The sequence below is a fragment of the Pseudochaenichthys georgianus genome, chromosome 10 (genome assembly GCF_902827115.2).
Source record: "Pseudochaenichthys georgianus chromosome 10, fPseGeo1.2, whole genome shotgun sequence".
In the NCBI taxonomy this organism is placed as follows: Eukaryota; Metazoa; Chordata; class Actinopteri; order Perciformes; family Channichthyidae; genus Pseudochaenichthys; species Pseudochaenichthys georgianus.
The window spans coordinates 5,728,875-5,746,783 of NC_047512.1; the positions used below are offsets into that span (position 1 = coordinate 5,728,875).

A 17,909-nucleotide genomic window follows, 5' to 3' on the forward strand; every position below is an offset into this window, starting at 1 on the left:
AGACTTATTCCCTCTGATCTCCCGTTAAAGCAGACTGAATGTTTACTAAGACTTCTCACAGCTGGTTCCTCCTGTTGTTCCGCAGGTCCCTCTGAAGCAGAATTGTCTCTTTGTGTTTTGCTCATCGGAGTCAGAAAGCATTACTGCCTCCGAGCTTCTGCCCACACACACCAGGAGACGGAGGAGGACACACACCTTGTGTTTCCTCCTCCGTCTCGCTCTCTATGGAGACGCCTGCTCTCTCTAGCCAACTCTCCATTTCTGGGATTTATTTTTTTAAGATTTGAGAGAAACTTGATTATAAATGATGATTTCTAAGTTTGAGACAGGAACTTGAACTTGTCATGCCTCTTGTTGAAAAGCATATAAGGCAAATCAACAAAGCTACGATGCCTTATTCTGTCTGTAGCTCACGTCTCAAAGAAACACCGCGCTCTACAAGCAGAGAGCAACACGTCCGCTCTCCAGTGGCCACAAAGGAGGCTGTCATGTGGAGTCAGACCCTCCGTGGTGACGTTTCATTACATTAGTGCCGTTTTCTCACACACACACACACACACACACACACACACACACACACACACACACACACACACACACACACACACACACACACACACACACACACACACACACACACACACACACACACACACACACACACACACACACACACACACACACACACACACACACACACACACACACACACACACACACACACACACACACACACACACACACACACACACACACACACACACACACACACACACACACACACACAGAGAGAAAGAGCAGCACTTCTTCATGGGCTCATTACAGAGGCATGAACGCTGGGAGAGGTGTGAGGCAATATGTCCACTAAAGTGTGTGTGTGTGTGTGTGTGTGTGTGTGTGTGTGTGTGTGTGTGTGTGTGTGTGTGTGTGTGTGTGTGTGTGTGTGTGTGTGTGTGTGTGTGTGTGTGTGTGTGTGTGTGTGTGTGTGTGTGTGTGTGTGTGTGGAAAGCCAGAGTAGAGTGCTGAAAACAGCTTTGAGAATTCAAGGATGGATAAATAATTTAGAGGTAAATAATAATTAATTAATAAATTAATTAATTTAAAGGTGGGGTAGGTAAGTTTCAGAAACCGGCTCGAGTGCACTAAAATGTGAAAGTACGCAGCCGAAAAGAATCCGCCCCTTCCTTCAGACTTCCTTACAGAGCACCTCCTCCAACACACACGAACGTGACGTCAGCAGACCGGTGAAAGTGGCCGCCTGTTGCTGGCGAGTCATTGAAGTACAGCTGCCATGCACGCCCAATGAGGGCACGCCCAATGAGGGCACGCCCAATGAGGGCACGCCCAATGACGGCACGCCCAATGAGGGCACGCCCAATGACGGCACGCCCAATGAGGGCACGCCCAATGACGGCACGCCCAATGAGGGCACGCCCAATGACGGCACGCCCAATGAGGGCACGCCCAATGAGGGCACGCCCAATGACGGCACGCGATACATTTGTGCGTGCACGAGATGGAAGGCTGACAGACAGGGAACCAATCCAATCGATTGGTTGTACTTTTTACAGCATCACAGCTTCCACAGATGAAAGTTTTTATGGATTTTTTGTCAAAGCACTTCAGATGTTCATTGCTATCGGGATGTTCAGAGCATTCCATGGAATATAACAAGTGTCTCTCGAGCCGGTTTCTGAAACTTACCTACCCCACCTTTAATAAATAATAATTTAGAGGTAAATGTCAAATGTCTCCAAAATGAAGTCTTTAAGCCCAAAACATCTGGAGTTAATTCATGTTCACCCCTTAGAGTTGTTTAGAGATTGATAAGTGCCAGCGAGCGACCCTGATGTGACGAGTGATGGGACAGTCTTGCTTTTTTACGTGATAGAGAACAATCACAGGTCGATGACTTCACTGATTTTCCATTATAAGTCCGAACTGAATCTCCCTCTGGATGTAACGTTGGGATTTTAGGCTTTGCAGACCCTTCACATGCACACAACCTACGTATATAACACGACAGGAAAGGGAAACCCCTTAAAAGCACAAAATGGCCTCTTTAAGAATATTTTGATGATTATCGGCATCCTATTTATCGATTCAATCACCCAGGATAATAAGGACATGACATGATATCGTCCTATGCCCGATATGTACCTCTGAAACCGTTGACTTCAGTCTGCATGGTAGTTCTCTCTGATAAATTCCGCCTCTACTGGACTTCTTTCTTTCGTTGTGTTGCTGGCGCCTCACTGCTTCGCTCCGTGTTCTTCTCTGGCACTGCTTCACGCCCCAAGGTTAACCTCTGAAAGGGAGTCGGCGGGGGACGATCTGGAGGTCGGCCACGTGTGCCGGGAGCCTTCAGTGAAGTCGTGATGTTCAGCAGGGGGGGGTTCTGGGACTACTTTCTCTCTCATCTTCATTTGATTGATGATTCCTTTGGACCATCTCCAGTTGTTTTCTCATCTGTATTTCTACATCATCCGACACTACTTCTTACCGGAGCATTTGCTTAAGTTCAAAAGACACGATTCTTCCTAAAAAATATTATTATGATGTATTTATTTTAACACGGACCACGCATAGAAATATATTCATCTCAGAAAAGAGGACGGGTGAATTATGCCAGATTCGAACTGATAACTAATTTCCATCTGCAGTCCGAAGGTAAACAAACGCTTTGTTCGGACGATAACGAGAGGCATCAGTTAAATGTGGGGAATATGCAGCTGCAAGCTTTAGAGGTAATAAAGATATTCCTCCCCTGGCTCCTAAGTGAGGGTTTAACAATTAGGTCCTCTCAACTGATCAGAGACAGAACTTTACAACCAAATGTGAGGAAAACAGTTTGATAACCCCTCACCTAGAAGCACAACACTCTACGTGATGGCATTGCATTTCATTATTTAGCCATCACCTCTCATTCAACCCTGTGTAAAAGAGTGTTTTTATATACCGTGCTATCGTCCGTTGAAACGCAGACGATTGACGGTTTGGTTTCTAATTCGATGGCAAGCATCCTTACTCAACGAGGCCCCATGCTGCTCTTTGGGGAGTCATCCAGACTTGCCAACCCTCTCGATTTCATAGCCCTCTCCCGGTTTCCTCCCGGGGTCATACTTCTCCCGCATTTCTGACAAAACCAGATTTACACATGACTGTTATGACAGCTACACCGTTGTTTGGTTTCCATGGTGTCTTTAGTAGCGTGCGCAAGTAGACGGTGACAGGAAAACAGAACAAGAATCGACAACTCGACCCTCTGCCCACTCCTTTCCTGGTCCAGCCCACGCGCTCCATCAAGAGGGTGGGGCTACAGGCCGCAAGGCGATCCGCTAGCCCCACCCCCCCCCCACGCGGTGCTTTTGAAATGCTCCCGATTTCTGAGGTCTCAAGGTTGGCAAGCATGGTCTTGTCTTTCCTGTAGCGTGTTCTCTAGGGTTCTGTGCATGGTGTGCAGAAGCAAAACAATAGAATTACAAAACCTGAAATGTAAGAATATCAATACCTCCATCGTACTGCGTCGTGCCGTGTCCGTTCCCTTCATCCTCCTATCATTTAACCGTTTCATATTCATTCCTGTAGCTTTTGAATCCCTGAATGGTGACTTCCTCTCTCTCTCTTTCAATCCTGCACATCTCTCCTTTCCATCAGTCGTCTTGTATCCCCCCCCCCCCCCCTCCTCTCCTCTCAGTGACATTTGACACGTCTGCATTCAGCTCACAGTCTGCAGCTTTAGTTATTCTGAACGCATTCTGCACCGCTGCTGAGCATCCAGAAGGTCGAGGTCTGTCCCCTCCTTTGGGGCGCTCCGCTTCCCCCTCATGACCTGAAGAGCTGCTGGGGCTGAGACTTGATATCTGCATGTTGGGTTTCTGTCCTCAAAAAGACAGTGTCCATCAGGCTGAAGACTTTCCTCTTTAGTACAGCGTACAGTTAGGACTGGTTTGAACTACCTTTTAAACATCCTCATGGAATCACCATCAACTAGTTTTTAATAAAGAAGCATATTAGCAGAATATTGGCTTTGTATTAGTCATTATAAAACACTTATTAATGCCGTATTCTACAAGTAATAAGCCGTTAGTTGAGTTTGTAAGGAAGTTGTCGTACATGAGTTTTGGTCTTAATATGCTCTGCTCAACATGGGCCTAATTTCGAGTTATTTAGACTTAATTAACACGTGTCTCGTTACATAAGATTAGATCATATTTGTTATTATGGGTGAATAACTATTCTTGTGGTACGACTGCCTTATTAGGCCCTTATTGAGCGGAGCAGATTAAGACCAAAACTCATGTACAACAACGTCCTTACTTGCAGAAATCAGCACTAATTCGAGGGTTATTGAGGAAAAACTCTCAACTAATGGCTTATTATTACTTAAGAATATGGGCATGCAGAATAAGGCATTAATAAGTATTACACTTGTTAGTCGCTTTTATCCAAAGCGACTTACAAGCAATTTGGGGTGAAGCGTCTCAGGGACACAACGACATGCTGACTGCAGAGGGGTTTGAACCTGTTATGAACACCAACGCACTATTACACTGCGCCACACGCCTAAAAAAGTATTTCATAATGACTAATAAAGAGCCAATATACTGCTAATATGCTTGTTAATTAACAACTAGTTGATGGTTAATTTGTGATATTGGATATAAACACATCGGAATTGAATTGACAACAACGACTGAAACCACATTCCTCCAGCCGGTAACAAAGACGTTGAGTGTTTCTGAAACGGCCGTCCAGCACAATACCTCTCGTGCATTATTAACATCACGTCTCAGGGAGGGAGAATGGGCGAGAATACAAATTAAATTCCATTTGAAACGCCTTCAGCCGGACGGCGGTGGTGTTCAAACAGCCGCTTAAAGACAAAAGACTGCAGTCATTGTAAAAGCGCCCGGTTCCTCGCGCGGCGCCACTTTCATAAAGACGATAATTGAGGTGCGAGCTCTTAAAGGCGATTGTTCCCACACTTATCAGCATCAGTGTTTTCGTCCTGCGGAGCTTTTGTTCCCGACAGACTGCTTTGGAACCCGCAATTATAACATCCAATTCGCTTCGTCTAGTCTCGGCTAAAACACAAAGTCACGGCCTCCCAAGATTTTATTTGGTTTATTCATTTGGTTTATTGTTTGACGGTTGCTAAAAAAAAACATGTTTTCACTTCCTTCTTATTTTACCCGACCATGGAGATGTGTTTTGGTTTATGCACGATCATTTTTAGATATTGAAATCGTTTTTTTTTGCTGCAAAAGGAGAACATTTTTTTAGACTTTTAAGAAAGTTAAAGGAGACAAAGGAGCATCCTTATTTTATTAAGATCTGAACCTTTCCGCAGATTAGATTTTATATAACAGCGGAGCAATTTCTGAATTAAAAAGGTCAAATTTACCTGGAGACTTCTTACAATTATTCCCACAAAAGTGTTTATCTTAACAATAAAACGGCTTTCAATACAGATTGGATATATTCTAGTAAAGACATATATTTGGTGTTATCTGTATTATATGTTTTATTATCTGTATAGTTTGTTGTAGGTGGAAATACTGGTGTGGAGGATTACAAAAATATATATTGAAATGTATTTAAAGGTCACCTATGATGCAAAATCCACTTCTTCATGTCTCTTCTTCATCAACATGTGTCCCCTCTTCTTCACGTCTCTTCTACATCAACATGTGTCCCCTCTTCTTCATGTCTCTTCTACATCAACATGTGTCCCCTCTTCCTCATGTCTCTTCTACATCAACATGTGTCCCCTCTTCTTCATGTCTCTTCTACATCAACATGTGTCCCCTCTTCTTCATGTCTCTTCTACATCAACATGTGTCCCCTCTTCTTCATGTCTCTTCTACATCAACATGTGTCCCCTCTTCTTCATGTCTCTTCTACATCAACATGTGTCCCCTCTTCTCCATGTCTCTTCTACATCAACATGTGTCCCCTCTTCTTCATGTCTCTTCCACATCAACACGTGTCCCCTCTTCTCCATGTCTCTTCTACATCAACATGTGTCCCCTCTTCTTCATGTCTCTTCCACATCAACACGTGTCCCCTCTTCTTCACGTCTCTTCTACATCAATATGTGTCCCCTCTTCTTCATGTCTCTTCTACATCAACATGTGTCCCCTCTTCTTCATGTCTCTTCTACATCAACATGTGTCCCCTCTTCTTCATGTCTCTTCCACATCAACATGTGTCCCCTCTTCTTCACGTCTCTTCCACATCAATATGTGTCCCCTCTTCTTCATGTCTCTTCTACATCAACATGTGTCCCCTCTTCTTGATGTCTCTACATCAACATGTGTCCCCTCTTCTTGATGTCTCTTCTACATCAACATGTGTCCCCTCTTCTCCATGTCTCTTCTACATCAACATGTGTCCCCTCTTCTTCATGTCTCTTCTACATCAACATGTGTCCCCTCTTCTTCACGTCTCTTCTACATCAACATGTGTCCCCTCTTCTTCATGTCTCTTCTACATCAACATGTGTCCCCTCTTCTTCACGTCTCTTCTACATCAACATGTGTCCCCTCTTCTCCATGTCTCTTCTACATCAACATGTGTCCCCTCTTCTTCATGTCTCTTCTACATCATCATGTGTCCCCGCTGTGGAAAGAGACTCTGAAAGTTTCAGGGACAAAGATTCTCTCTCTTGTTGTCCTGATCCATTTATATGTCTGAAAATGAGCTGATCAGATTTTGGCCACTTGATGTCATGACGATGTCTTGTCTTGTGTAGCCAAGGTAACCCCCCCCCCCCCCCCCCCCCCCCTTATCACCTGAATCTCCTATAGAGCACCATTGAGTTCTTTGTAACCAGATGTCTCTCAGAGGGGCGTGGGGAGGGGCTCCTTATTTTCATCTAAAGTAACAGACAGAATCAGCACTTTGGAAACAGGGCTGAAACAGAGGGGATTATGGGTAATGCTGCAACGATCCGTTTGGTGTGTCAGCCAATCAGAGACATGTATATATCTGAGACCTGGGATATATTGATGAAAAACAGTATAATAGGGGACCTTTAAAGTATTCTGGTTTATATATAACAGTTTATATTGATTTAGGCAAAAGTTCAGCGAGGTTATGCAACGTTTGAGATAGATTTTTCTTTTAATTTAGTGAAAGCAAGCCTCTAATGAAGTCAACAAGTCTAAGAGAGGAAAGGATCTCTCTGTGGATCGGGGGAGGTGTACCTGCTCGTCGCTCCGGTGATAGTCGTTCTCCTCCTCTGGTTTCTCCTCTCCCGGCTCCTTATGGACCGCGTCCTCTGTTTTTGTGTCGCCTGTGCAGAAAACCAAAGAGGAAGAGCGTTGAGCCGCCATGTTGCAAAATATCCCATCCAACTTTCTCTATACAGCACATTTAAAAACAGCAGAGTTGACCAACGTCAATAAATATATAAAAGAAATACATTTAGACAAAAAGAAACTAATCTAAAAGCATGACAATAAAACCGTACTTTATCCACAGACTGAAAACCCCCTCACACACGACCAGGGTCTGTGCAGGAGTCCTGAAGTCACATGACCCTTTCCATACTTTGTAAGACCTCATCGCCACTTCGAGTTCTAACCGGTTACCTTGGCGACACACTTTACCTCACATTGACTATATACAGTATTGCTTGTCCTTCCTCCTTATCTTCCAACCATTTGGATGCAGACTTGCATTTCCCCATAACAATGTTGCTTAGCAACCGGCGTAACCGGACCTTCGCGCGCTATCAAGCAGTGAGCGAGCGATGTCTTGTTCAGATAACGTCAAACCCAACGGGATGCCGTAAATAAACTCCACAGAATCACACGACACACCTACGCCATGAGTACATTCAGGCAGACGGTAGAACACAACCTCTCTGGACCATTTAGATACTTATTGAAAACAAGCTACTAAATTGTAAAACCTTGGAAAATGCCGTTTAATACTTTTTAATAGCCTTCATTTTCACCTTTATCAACTTGTAATACTTCTTAAGACCCCGCGGACGCCCTGGTGATGTAAAAACATTTTAAACAACAACATAGAAAACACAGACGAATATGTCTTATAGGTGGTCTACAAAAGCACGGGAGAACAAGTAGAGATTTAAATACCTACTATTTAAATGATAAATGAATATCCACCTTCTCAATCAGGCACAGCAACCCATCTCAACATCCACACAGACATATTAAAAGCAAAGCTGATCACAAACATGTCTTTAATTGTTTAAGGACTCGTCTCGGTCTGTTCACGCTGCGGTCAGATCCACCACGGATGTTTCTCTAATTAACGTGAACAGTGTTGCGCTTCATTCACGTCCACAGTGCCGTTGATAACTTGTTAGAAACAGACATGTTTGTCTCTGCAGTTTTTTAACAGCCTGTGTGCTTTGGAGCATTCAAGCATTTCCTGCAGAGATCCATTTATAAAGTAATTACATGTCCGAGGGCGTCAAAGCGTTCTTTATACGACTTATCCGCTGTCTTGGCACGACTCAAATGTAACGTCTAACCAGGAAGACAGCGGGTCGTTCTCCGTACTGATTAACTGAATCGAGGTATCGCCAAGGTTTATTTTAACATGGAACAGGAAAATAAGGTCTGAAACATGTTGTGCCTCTAAAACAAATCCAATAGTAGGCTTACCAGCTTCTACACGATAAAGCAACTCAAATCTTTCACCAGCAAAACACCTCAACAGTTAAATGCCATTTTGTTTTAATTACTATACGATACAGTATTCATTATCATTATAGTATTACGGCGATTAGCTAAAATATAAATTATATTTGATGCAACTTTAGTTACATCTCCATGACTTTTCCAAAACTTGGGGAAAAATATTGTTTTCCAGAACTTTTCCAGGAACTGGAATTAGCATTTTGAAAATCCATGACTTCTCCAGGTTCTTAACACTAGAACCGCCAGAGGTCGCTCTATACCTATATCCGCCAACGGGTAAAGTTTACCCGCTATTGATTTCCAAGGTACAATGTACCATACAGAACAGTGAGTTTTGATCGCACAGGGATGAAATGTATACCAATATAATCTGTGGACTCTCAGCTTTTCATATTATATAGTTTGTACAGATAGCATGAAGTATAAAATATCACTACAGTGCTGATTTAAATGCTTGGTGTTAGACTTGTGTTTTGTTTATGTATATATCTCTATCTCTCTCTCTCTATCTATCTATCACTATCTGTCTATCTCTCTATCTATCTATCTATCTATCTATATATATATATATATATCTATCCATCTATCTATCTATCTATCTCTCTCTCTATAGGAATAGAAGTAGACAAAAAGGCGTTGCTATATCAACACGTCATGTTTATGTTTACGCGCAAAATCAATAGCGCGAGGAGCGCTGCATTTCTATGAGGTAAATATTACCCGCTGGCGGAAATAGGTATAAATAGCCATTATTTTGGCGATTTTTTCAATCTGACTGCATATTGACAGTTTTCAACAACACAGGGTGTTACATAACACACTTTCAGGAATAGTCACGGACTGGGAGACGTTAATATTTGTATTGAAAAAAAGTTACATACAATAAAAAAACAGCTGCGGGTAAAATGTACCCGTTGGCGGTTCTAGTGTTAATGACCGTAAGGAGAACCCTGCACCTTGATTCCGTTCTCTTGTTTACATGTTGTGCCTCTTTTCCAAGAAAATGTTCTTTCCTAGACCAACATGTGAGGACGGAGCAGCAGAAGAAAGAGATCCATCACACTGTGAAGCGTTACTGAGGAAGATGTGTTCAGAGTGAAGCATGAAAGGTACGGTCGTGTTTAATAAAACATCAGATACGTGCTTTGGGCTGAAGGAGCCCGTTTGAAGCAGAGCACCTCCAGTTGACTTTATTAAAGGGAGTGTGTGTGAAAACCATGAGGTAACAAGTGTTAGATGCCAGAGAAGGATATGACACACATGTAAACAAAGTTGTGTACATTTGTTTGGTAGTCTGAATGTATGGTCTTAATAGACTCATATTTCTTTGGTCTATGAGAAAGTGTTCATGCTGAACGACTTATTTGAAGAAACTAAGGAAGGACTTATGGAAAGTATCCAAGCATTTTACTTTCATTTGTGTCATAAAATTGAGAATATCAACGTTCTTTCCCTGATAAATGTCCTTTAATCTCACTCCTGCCTCCTTTACTTTCCTCCTTGTTCACCCTCAAGGGCCCTAATAGGCCGATTTACAAAAGAGCCTGTCGCGCCTTAAACAGATGGTCTTCTCTGAGCAACACTCAATGCTCAAAACACGTATAACGACCTGTGTGTGCAGACACCCGATGTCACACAGTATCCTCATCCTGTCTGTGTCCGTTTCACGACTAAATCTGAGCCTTTATCCATTCATTGTTTTGGTAGATCATTGCAACCAAAAGCACTTAAAGGTGGGGTAGGTACGTTTGAGAAACCGGCTCGAGAAACACTTTGTTATATTCCATGGAGTGCTCTAAACATCCTGATAGCAATGAATATCTGAAGTGCTTTGACAATAAATCCATAACAAAATGTCATCTGTGGAAGCCGTGGCGCTGTAAAAAGCACGACCAATCATCTGAGCCGGCTAAAGTAACTGGAAGGCCTACCTGCCTGTCAGCCTTCCATCGGGGCACAAACTTATCTCGTGCCCTCATTGGTCATGTGCGCGTTCCTGTGTGTTGGGGAGATTTCTTCCGGCTGTGTATTTTCAAATTCTCGCGCACTCGAGCCGGTTTCTCAAACTTACCTACCCCACCTTTAAGTCAAATAAATCTTAAGTATTTTAGTTCCCAGAGTCTCCTGCCGTCTCACTTCCTGTCACACCTGGATTCTTGTGCGCACATAAAGATGAAAGTACGCCTAAAAGCTGTGTGAAGTAGCTGCTACAAACTTGTCCAGGACAGGTGTAGTTCTGGAGATATTAGTATGGATTTTCTTGTACTATCAGGGCAGTATTGATTCTTTCAGATATAAAACTCGGTTATTATCACAGACACTGTCGTGGAGCTGTGACACCATTACTGCACGGACAGGTATTGCTTTTCTGTAACCTTTTCTAAAAACAAGGAAATTGGCTCCATTTCTCCTGGATTCAGAGGCTGCAATAACAGTGTGTGTGTGTGTGTGTGTGTGTGTGTGTGTGTGTGTGTGTGTGTGTGTGTGTGTGTGTGTGTGTGTGTGTGTGTGTTCACGCCCTCTGGGACCCTTTTCCATGGCGGCTAAGTGCCACCACTCCACTGAGTATTAGAGCAGCGGTCTGGGCTCGTTGCGATGTCTCCAGAGGCCCTGCACTGATTGCTTATCAACAGACCTCGCTCTTATTGTCCCGGCTCACCTTCAAACACCCCGCAGTGTCTCTGCCAGCCTAAACAGGGATGAAGAACCTGCGTGTGTTTGCAGAAACTGCATGATTGCTCGAGTCTGGGGGATTTTGAAAAGCAGAGCGTTATGTCTCTTTCAAGGTTTCTGACTCAGTGGCTCATCTGGGATCTTTCACATCACAACGGCATGTACAACGAGGGTATGAAGCGAGGCGGTGCCGGGTGGAGACGGAGTGTGTGGGAGGTTATATTGTCATTAAAGAGGAAAGTGCACTCCGCCGTCTCGTCATAGCACCGTGTCCTTTCGCTTTCTCACGTTAAGTGCTCAAGAAAGCAGACGATCTAGAGGAATGAGTCTGGTGGAGAGCGGAGTTTGAAGCTGCGCGGTGTTGTTGGGGAGAAAGACCCGGTGAAAGAAAGTGAATGGAGTTTCTTTGTCAAAATAAGATGTACAGTAGAAATCCCTTAACCACCCTTAAGCATGAATTACACCGATTCTGATTCGACTTTGAAAACCTCCTGATCGATGAGCATCGGAATGATACGCTAGATTCTCTAGTTTTTCTAGTGTTACAATTTAAATGTAATAATCAATACCTACTGTAAGACTAGTTATTGATGCATACATGTGTTCATCCATTCAATGTGGCATCTGCTATAATGGGGTTAATGTATGATATTACTTAATAATACAATACATTATAATATATGATATGATAATTATATTTTAGTTTTATTCATTTCTTATTTCATAGTTTCTCATTATTATTATTTTTATCGCTCATCTTATTTTTGATTTTATTAATCTGTGTGAATCTGTGCTGTCCTGTTTTTCACTCTCACCCTGTTGCTGTTTGAACTACTGAATTTCCCCACGGGATTAATAAAGGTCCATCTTATCTTATCTTAATGTATAAATTGATTTACTTCAATCTACTGTACAATATTACAGGAAATATACTGCATAAAGCAAACTATATACTTTATTTGATCTAAAATATTGATGTTTCTACAACACCCATTGTGTATTTTGTGAATGAAGCGCCATCTCATGGTTAAATCCTGTAATTGAACAAATGGGGAAATTGGGCAACGCCCTCTAGCAATTTGGCAACACCCCCAGCCACTGGCATCCGCTGGGCTTTTGACTGGGACACACCCATTTGAGTCTGATCTGGAGTGCTACATCTGTAAGACTAGTGTCCCTCCATTTTCTTACGTTAAGTGCTCAGGAAAGCAGACAATCTAGAGGAATGAGTCTGGTGGAGAGCGGGGTTTTGTTTTGAAGCTGTGAGGTGTTGTTCGGGAAAAGACCCGTTGTGTTTGCACTTAAAAGTCAAATGAATGGAGTTCCTTTGTCAACATAAGATAAGATGCTAACCCTAACCCTAGTTTAAGATAAGATAAGATGCTAACCCTAACCCTAGTTTAAGATAAGATGCTAACCCTAACCCTAGTTTAAGATAAGATGCTAACCCTAACCCTAGTTTAAGATAAGATGCTAACCCTAGCCCTAGTTTAAGATAAGATAAGATGCTAACCCTAACCCTAGTTTAGGATGAGATAAGATGCTAACCCTAGCCCTAGTTTAAGATAAGATAAGATGCTAACCCAACCCTAGTTTAAGATAAGATGCTAACCCTAACCCTAGTTTAAGATAAGATGCTAACCCTAAACCTAGTTTAAGATAAGATGCTAACCCTAGCCCTAGTTTAAGATAAGATGCTAACCCTAAACCTAGTTTAAGATAAGATGCTAACCCTAAACCTAGTTTAAGATAAGATGCTAACCCTAACCCTAGTTTAAGATAAGATGCTAACCCTAAACCTAGTTTAAGATAAGATGCTAACCCTAACCCTAGTTTAAGATAAGATGCTAACCCTAGCCCTAGTTTAAGATAAGATGCTAACCCTAAACCTAGTTTAAGATAAGATGCTAACCCTAGCCCTAGTTTAAGATAAGATGCTAGCCCTAGTTTAAGATAAGATAAGATGCTAATCCTAGCCCTAGTTTAAGATAAGATGCTAACCCTAGCCCTAGTTTAAGATAAGATGCTAACCCTAGCCCTAGTTTAAGATAAGATGCTAACCCTAAACCTAGTTTAAGATAAGATGCTAACCCTAGCCCTAGTTTAAGATAAGATGCTAGCCCTAGTTTAAGATAAGATAAGATGCTAATCCTAGCCCTAGTTTAAGATAAGATGCTAACCCTAGCCCTAGTTTAAGATAAGATAAGATGCTAACCCTAACCCTAGTTTAAGATAAGATGCTAACCCTAGCCCTAGTTTAAGATGAGATAAGATGCTAACCCTAACCCTAGTTTAAGATAAGATGCTAACCCTAGCCCTAGTTTAAGATAAGATGCTAACCCTAGCCCTAGTTTAAGATAAGATGAGATGCTAACCCTAACCCTAGTTTAAGATAAGATGCTAACCCTAGCCCTAGTTTAAGATAAGATAAGATGCTAACCCTAACCCTAGTTTAAGATGAGATGCTAACCCTAACCCTAGTTTAAGATGAGATGCTAACCCTAACCCTAGTTTAAGATAAGATGCTAACCCTAACCCTAGTTTAAGATAAGATGAGATGCTAACCCTAACCCTAGTTTAAGATAAGATAAGATGCTAACCCTAGCCCTAGTTTAAGATAAGATGCTAACCCTAGTTTAAGATGAGATGCTAACCCTAACCCTAGTTTAAGATGAGATGCTAACCCTAACCCTAGTTTAAGATAAGATAAGATGCTAACCCTAGTTTAAGATGAGATGCTAACCCTAACCCTAGTTTAAGATGAGATGCTAACCCTAACCCTAGTTTAAGATAAGATGCTAACCCTAGTTTAAGATAAGATGCTAACCCTAACCCTAGTTTAAGATAAGATGAGATGCTAACCCTAACCCTAGTTTAAGATAAGATAAGATGCTAACCCTAGCCCTAGTTTAAGATAAGATGCTAACCCTAACCCTAGTTTAAGATGAGATGCTAACCCTAACCCTAGTTTAAGATGAGATGCTAACCCTAACCCTAGTTTAAGATGAGATGCTAACCCTAGCCCTAGTTTAGGATGAGATAAGATGCTAACCCTAACCCTAGTTTAAGATGAGATGCTAACCCTAGCCCTAGTTTAAGATAAGATAAGATGCTAACCCTACCCCTAGTTTAAGATGAGATGCTAACCCTAACCCTAGTTTAAGATGAGATGCTAACCCTAGCCCTAGTTTAAGATAAGATAAGATGCTAACCCTAACCCTAGTTTAAGATAAGATGCTAACCCTAACCCTAGTTTAAGATAAGATGTACTTTATTGATCCCAAATTGCAGCAGCATCAAAAACAAGGCATTGCAGACAAGTAGAAATTAAAAGAATAGAAATAAACAATTCTAAAATGTAAACATCTCAAAATAGAAAAAACTGCTTTAAAAAGTACAAAATATACAAGTAGGCCGTGAAGATATATCTGACAAATAAAACACGATATAAAGCAGGATATTATTAACATTAAGTTATCTAACAATCTAATGTATGTGGGTGTTTAACAGTGTGCGTCAAACACACATATTATTTGATGTGAATCAAGTACTTTAAGGGTTTGTCATATTTGTTTGTCTATTATTTTCGATTTTTCATATGTATACAATTTCTTTACAAATTAGTTGGTAGACAAGTTAACTTTATTATTTTGATTATTAAAGGTAGGTAAGAACGGAGAAACCAGCTCGAGTGCGCTAGAATTTGAAAGTAATCTGCCCCTTCCTTCAGACTTCCTCACAGAGCCCCTCCTCCAACACACACGACCGCGCACATGACCAATGAGGGCACGAGATAAGTGTGTGCACAGATGGAAGGCTGACAGGCAGGTAGGCCATCCAGTTACTTTAGCCGGCTCAGATGATTGGTCGTGCTTTTTACAGCGCCACGGCTTCCACAGATGATATTTTGTTATGTATTTATTGTCAAAGCATGTAATGTATTCATTGCTATCGGGATGTTAAGAGAATTCCATGGAATATAACAAGTGTTTCTGAAGTGGATGAGCTAACCCACCTGTAAGTGTGTGACGAGGTAGGAGGTGCAGAGGACTGACATTATTGTTTTTTTCAGCTTTGAGAATTCACAGCACTCTGATCTCCACAGCGGGAACAAGTCAAAAAGTCTGCTGTTAAAACCCTCCTGATTGATGAGCTTTAGAACGAGATGCAACCACGCTTGATTTTCTAGTTTTAGTGTTAAAAATAAAAATGTACATGTCGATACCTAAGACTAGAGACGTCATATGTGTTTGCATTTCAGCACACTGGATGTAAACGAAGGTTTGTTATGCCTATTGCATGCAAAGCTACTTTAAAGTATGCTTTACAAATCAACTAGTAAACAAGGTAACTTTATCATTTTGATTATTACGTGAGTGAGGAGGTGCGGAGGACTGACTTTTTTTTTTCTTTCTCAACTGCATTCAAGTTCAACAGCTTTGAGAATTGACAAAACGCAGCAAGCTTATCAACAAAACCTTAAAAATGTCAAAAGGTCTGGTGTTAAAACGCTTAGAACGATGCAACCACGCTTGATATTCTAGTTATTCAAGTGTTAAAATAAAATGTATCTATCAATACCTAAGACGAGAGACGTCTATTTGTATTTTATCACACGACACAATACCCGTTTATATTTCTGTTTGTCCAAATGATCCTTTAAACACGTTTGATAATGTTTGTGTGTCTGTATGGAAACCTGACTCAAAGCGCCGAGGCACGGGAAGCCGGAGAGCACTTCCACTTCCATTCGAGCCTTAATTACCCAAATCAAAGAGGGGGATTAAGTGAGCGATTAGTGCCGGCCTCTGGGCGAACATTCACACACAGTAGCTGGAAGTGAGTCGCAACCGAAAAGCTGTCGAGCACAACGAGGAAGCCGGGGCCTTGTTGTGATTGGCTGAAGTGCCTCCATATCTACTGCCTAATGGGGTCTGCTGCTACTCGTGGCTGTGCCTCTAATGTTATCATTATGATGTGGGGGCTTCAGTGTTTATACAATGCAGTGAGAGGAACTGGAGGATCCCGCTGAAGAAATGATATACACGGTTCAGAGAAATGTGAGCTATTTTGTGCTTGCATATTTACACTGTTTTGGTAAAGATATTTTTCGCAAATGAACATGTTTTTTGCTTCTCATCCTGTTTCACAATGGCCTAAAGCAGGGGTGTCAAACTCAATTTCATCGCGGGCCACATTCGCATCAAGGTTGCACTCAAAGGGCCGGTTGTAACGATATAAATATATAATATATATAAAATAATGTATTATATTACATTATTGCCTCTGAATTGGATTATTATCGGATAGGATAATAACTCCGTCTGAAAGCAGAAGTGCAGGGCAAATAATTGCAAGTCTCTTCAGTGAGCATGTCACAAAACGAGATGCATTGTGGGACATGTAGTTTATGGGCAACCTGCTTCTGTAAAGTGGCATGTAACCGTATAATAAACTTATTATATTCTTTGCAAGCTCTTATGGGGCCACATCAAATGAAGTCGCGGGCCGGATTTGGCCCCCGGGCCTTGAGTTTGACACCCCTGGCCTAAAGTCTTATGTTATGCTCGAAGAACTTTATTTTATCTTAAACTTGGGAATACAAAATGGACTCTTAGTGGTTTTGTTGATCTCTCTTACAGGAAGTGGCGTTTCCTTTCCTGCTTCTGGCTCAAATTGACTCCGAAGGAAAAGCCAATATGTTGTTTGTAGTACACTTTGAAGACATGTCTTGACTCGGGTTAATGGTCTGTGGATGACTCAAACCAACAATGAAATTGGGTGAGCGAGCACACTTCAGAGCATTGAGCTATTCAAAGTAAAAGTGCTCCTTCAAGACATTTCCAACAATCAACACATATCCACGAAGACCTATAAATAAATGAAAAACCTTGATGTAAATTTCCCCGGTAACCCTTTCCATTAAAGAATAAACCCACTTGTGAGCGCTACGAGCCTCACAAGCGAACACACATGGTAAAGGTTATGACTTTGTTTACATTATAGAGATTAAAGTATCTATTGTGATTTGTGTTGTGTGTAATCCTGTTGTCAGTGTCTCACAGCTCACCTTGCTCCTGGCAAAAGGCTGAGCTGATGGAAAACACCTGCCTTTATAGACGTGTCAGCTAATTGGACTAAACCATTCCTCTCAAACCCTGAGGGGTGTTTGAAGAGGCCACTCCATTTAAGCCACCCCTTTTTAGAGCCTCTTTCCCCTGCATGCAATAATGGACTGACCAGTCGTGCTATACATTCCTGCAGTGTGGAGATGAGGGGGGGGTATGTGAGGGGGGGGGGGGTATGTGAGGGGGGGGGGGGTATGTGAGGGTGGGGTATGCGAGGGGGGGGGGGGGGGGTATGTGAGTTGCTCTTGGACAGAAGAGCACACCGGATGTCACCCATTTTTGTGACGTTCTGCTTATGCGTTTACATGCTAGATTGTGTCTGTTGATATCTACACCTTTTTGTTTAAACCTAATTGATTTTATTACCCATCTTCAAACTGTACATATATTGGGTCAATACAATCCGTATTTTTTAGAGCCGGGACTC

General features: G+C 41.9%; 1 protein-coding gene across 3 annotated transcripts in view; it reads right to left on the reverse strand.

Annotated features, from left to right (window-relative positions):
* The window catches only part of LOC117453866 (polycomb group RING finger protein 3), a 111,810-nt gene that overhangs the window by 7,699 nt on the left and 86,202 nt on the right, over nucleotides 1-17,909 (reverse strand). For all 3 annotated transcript variants that reach the window (XM_034092891.2, XM_034092889.2, XM_034092890.2), the window contains exon 7: nucleotides 7,212-7,300. In XM_034092891.2, the coding sequence (XP_033948782.1) occupies nucleotides 7,212-7,300 (89 nt within the window). The remainder of the gene's footprint in view (nucleotides 1-7,211; nucleotides 7,301-17,909) is intronic.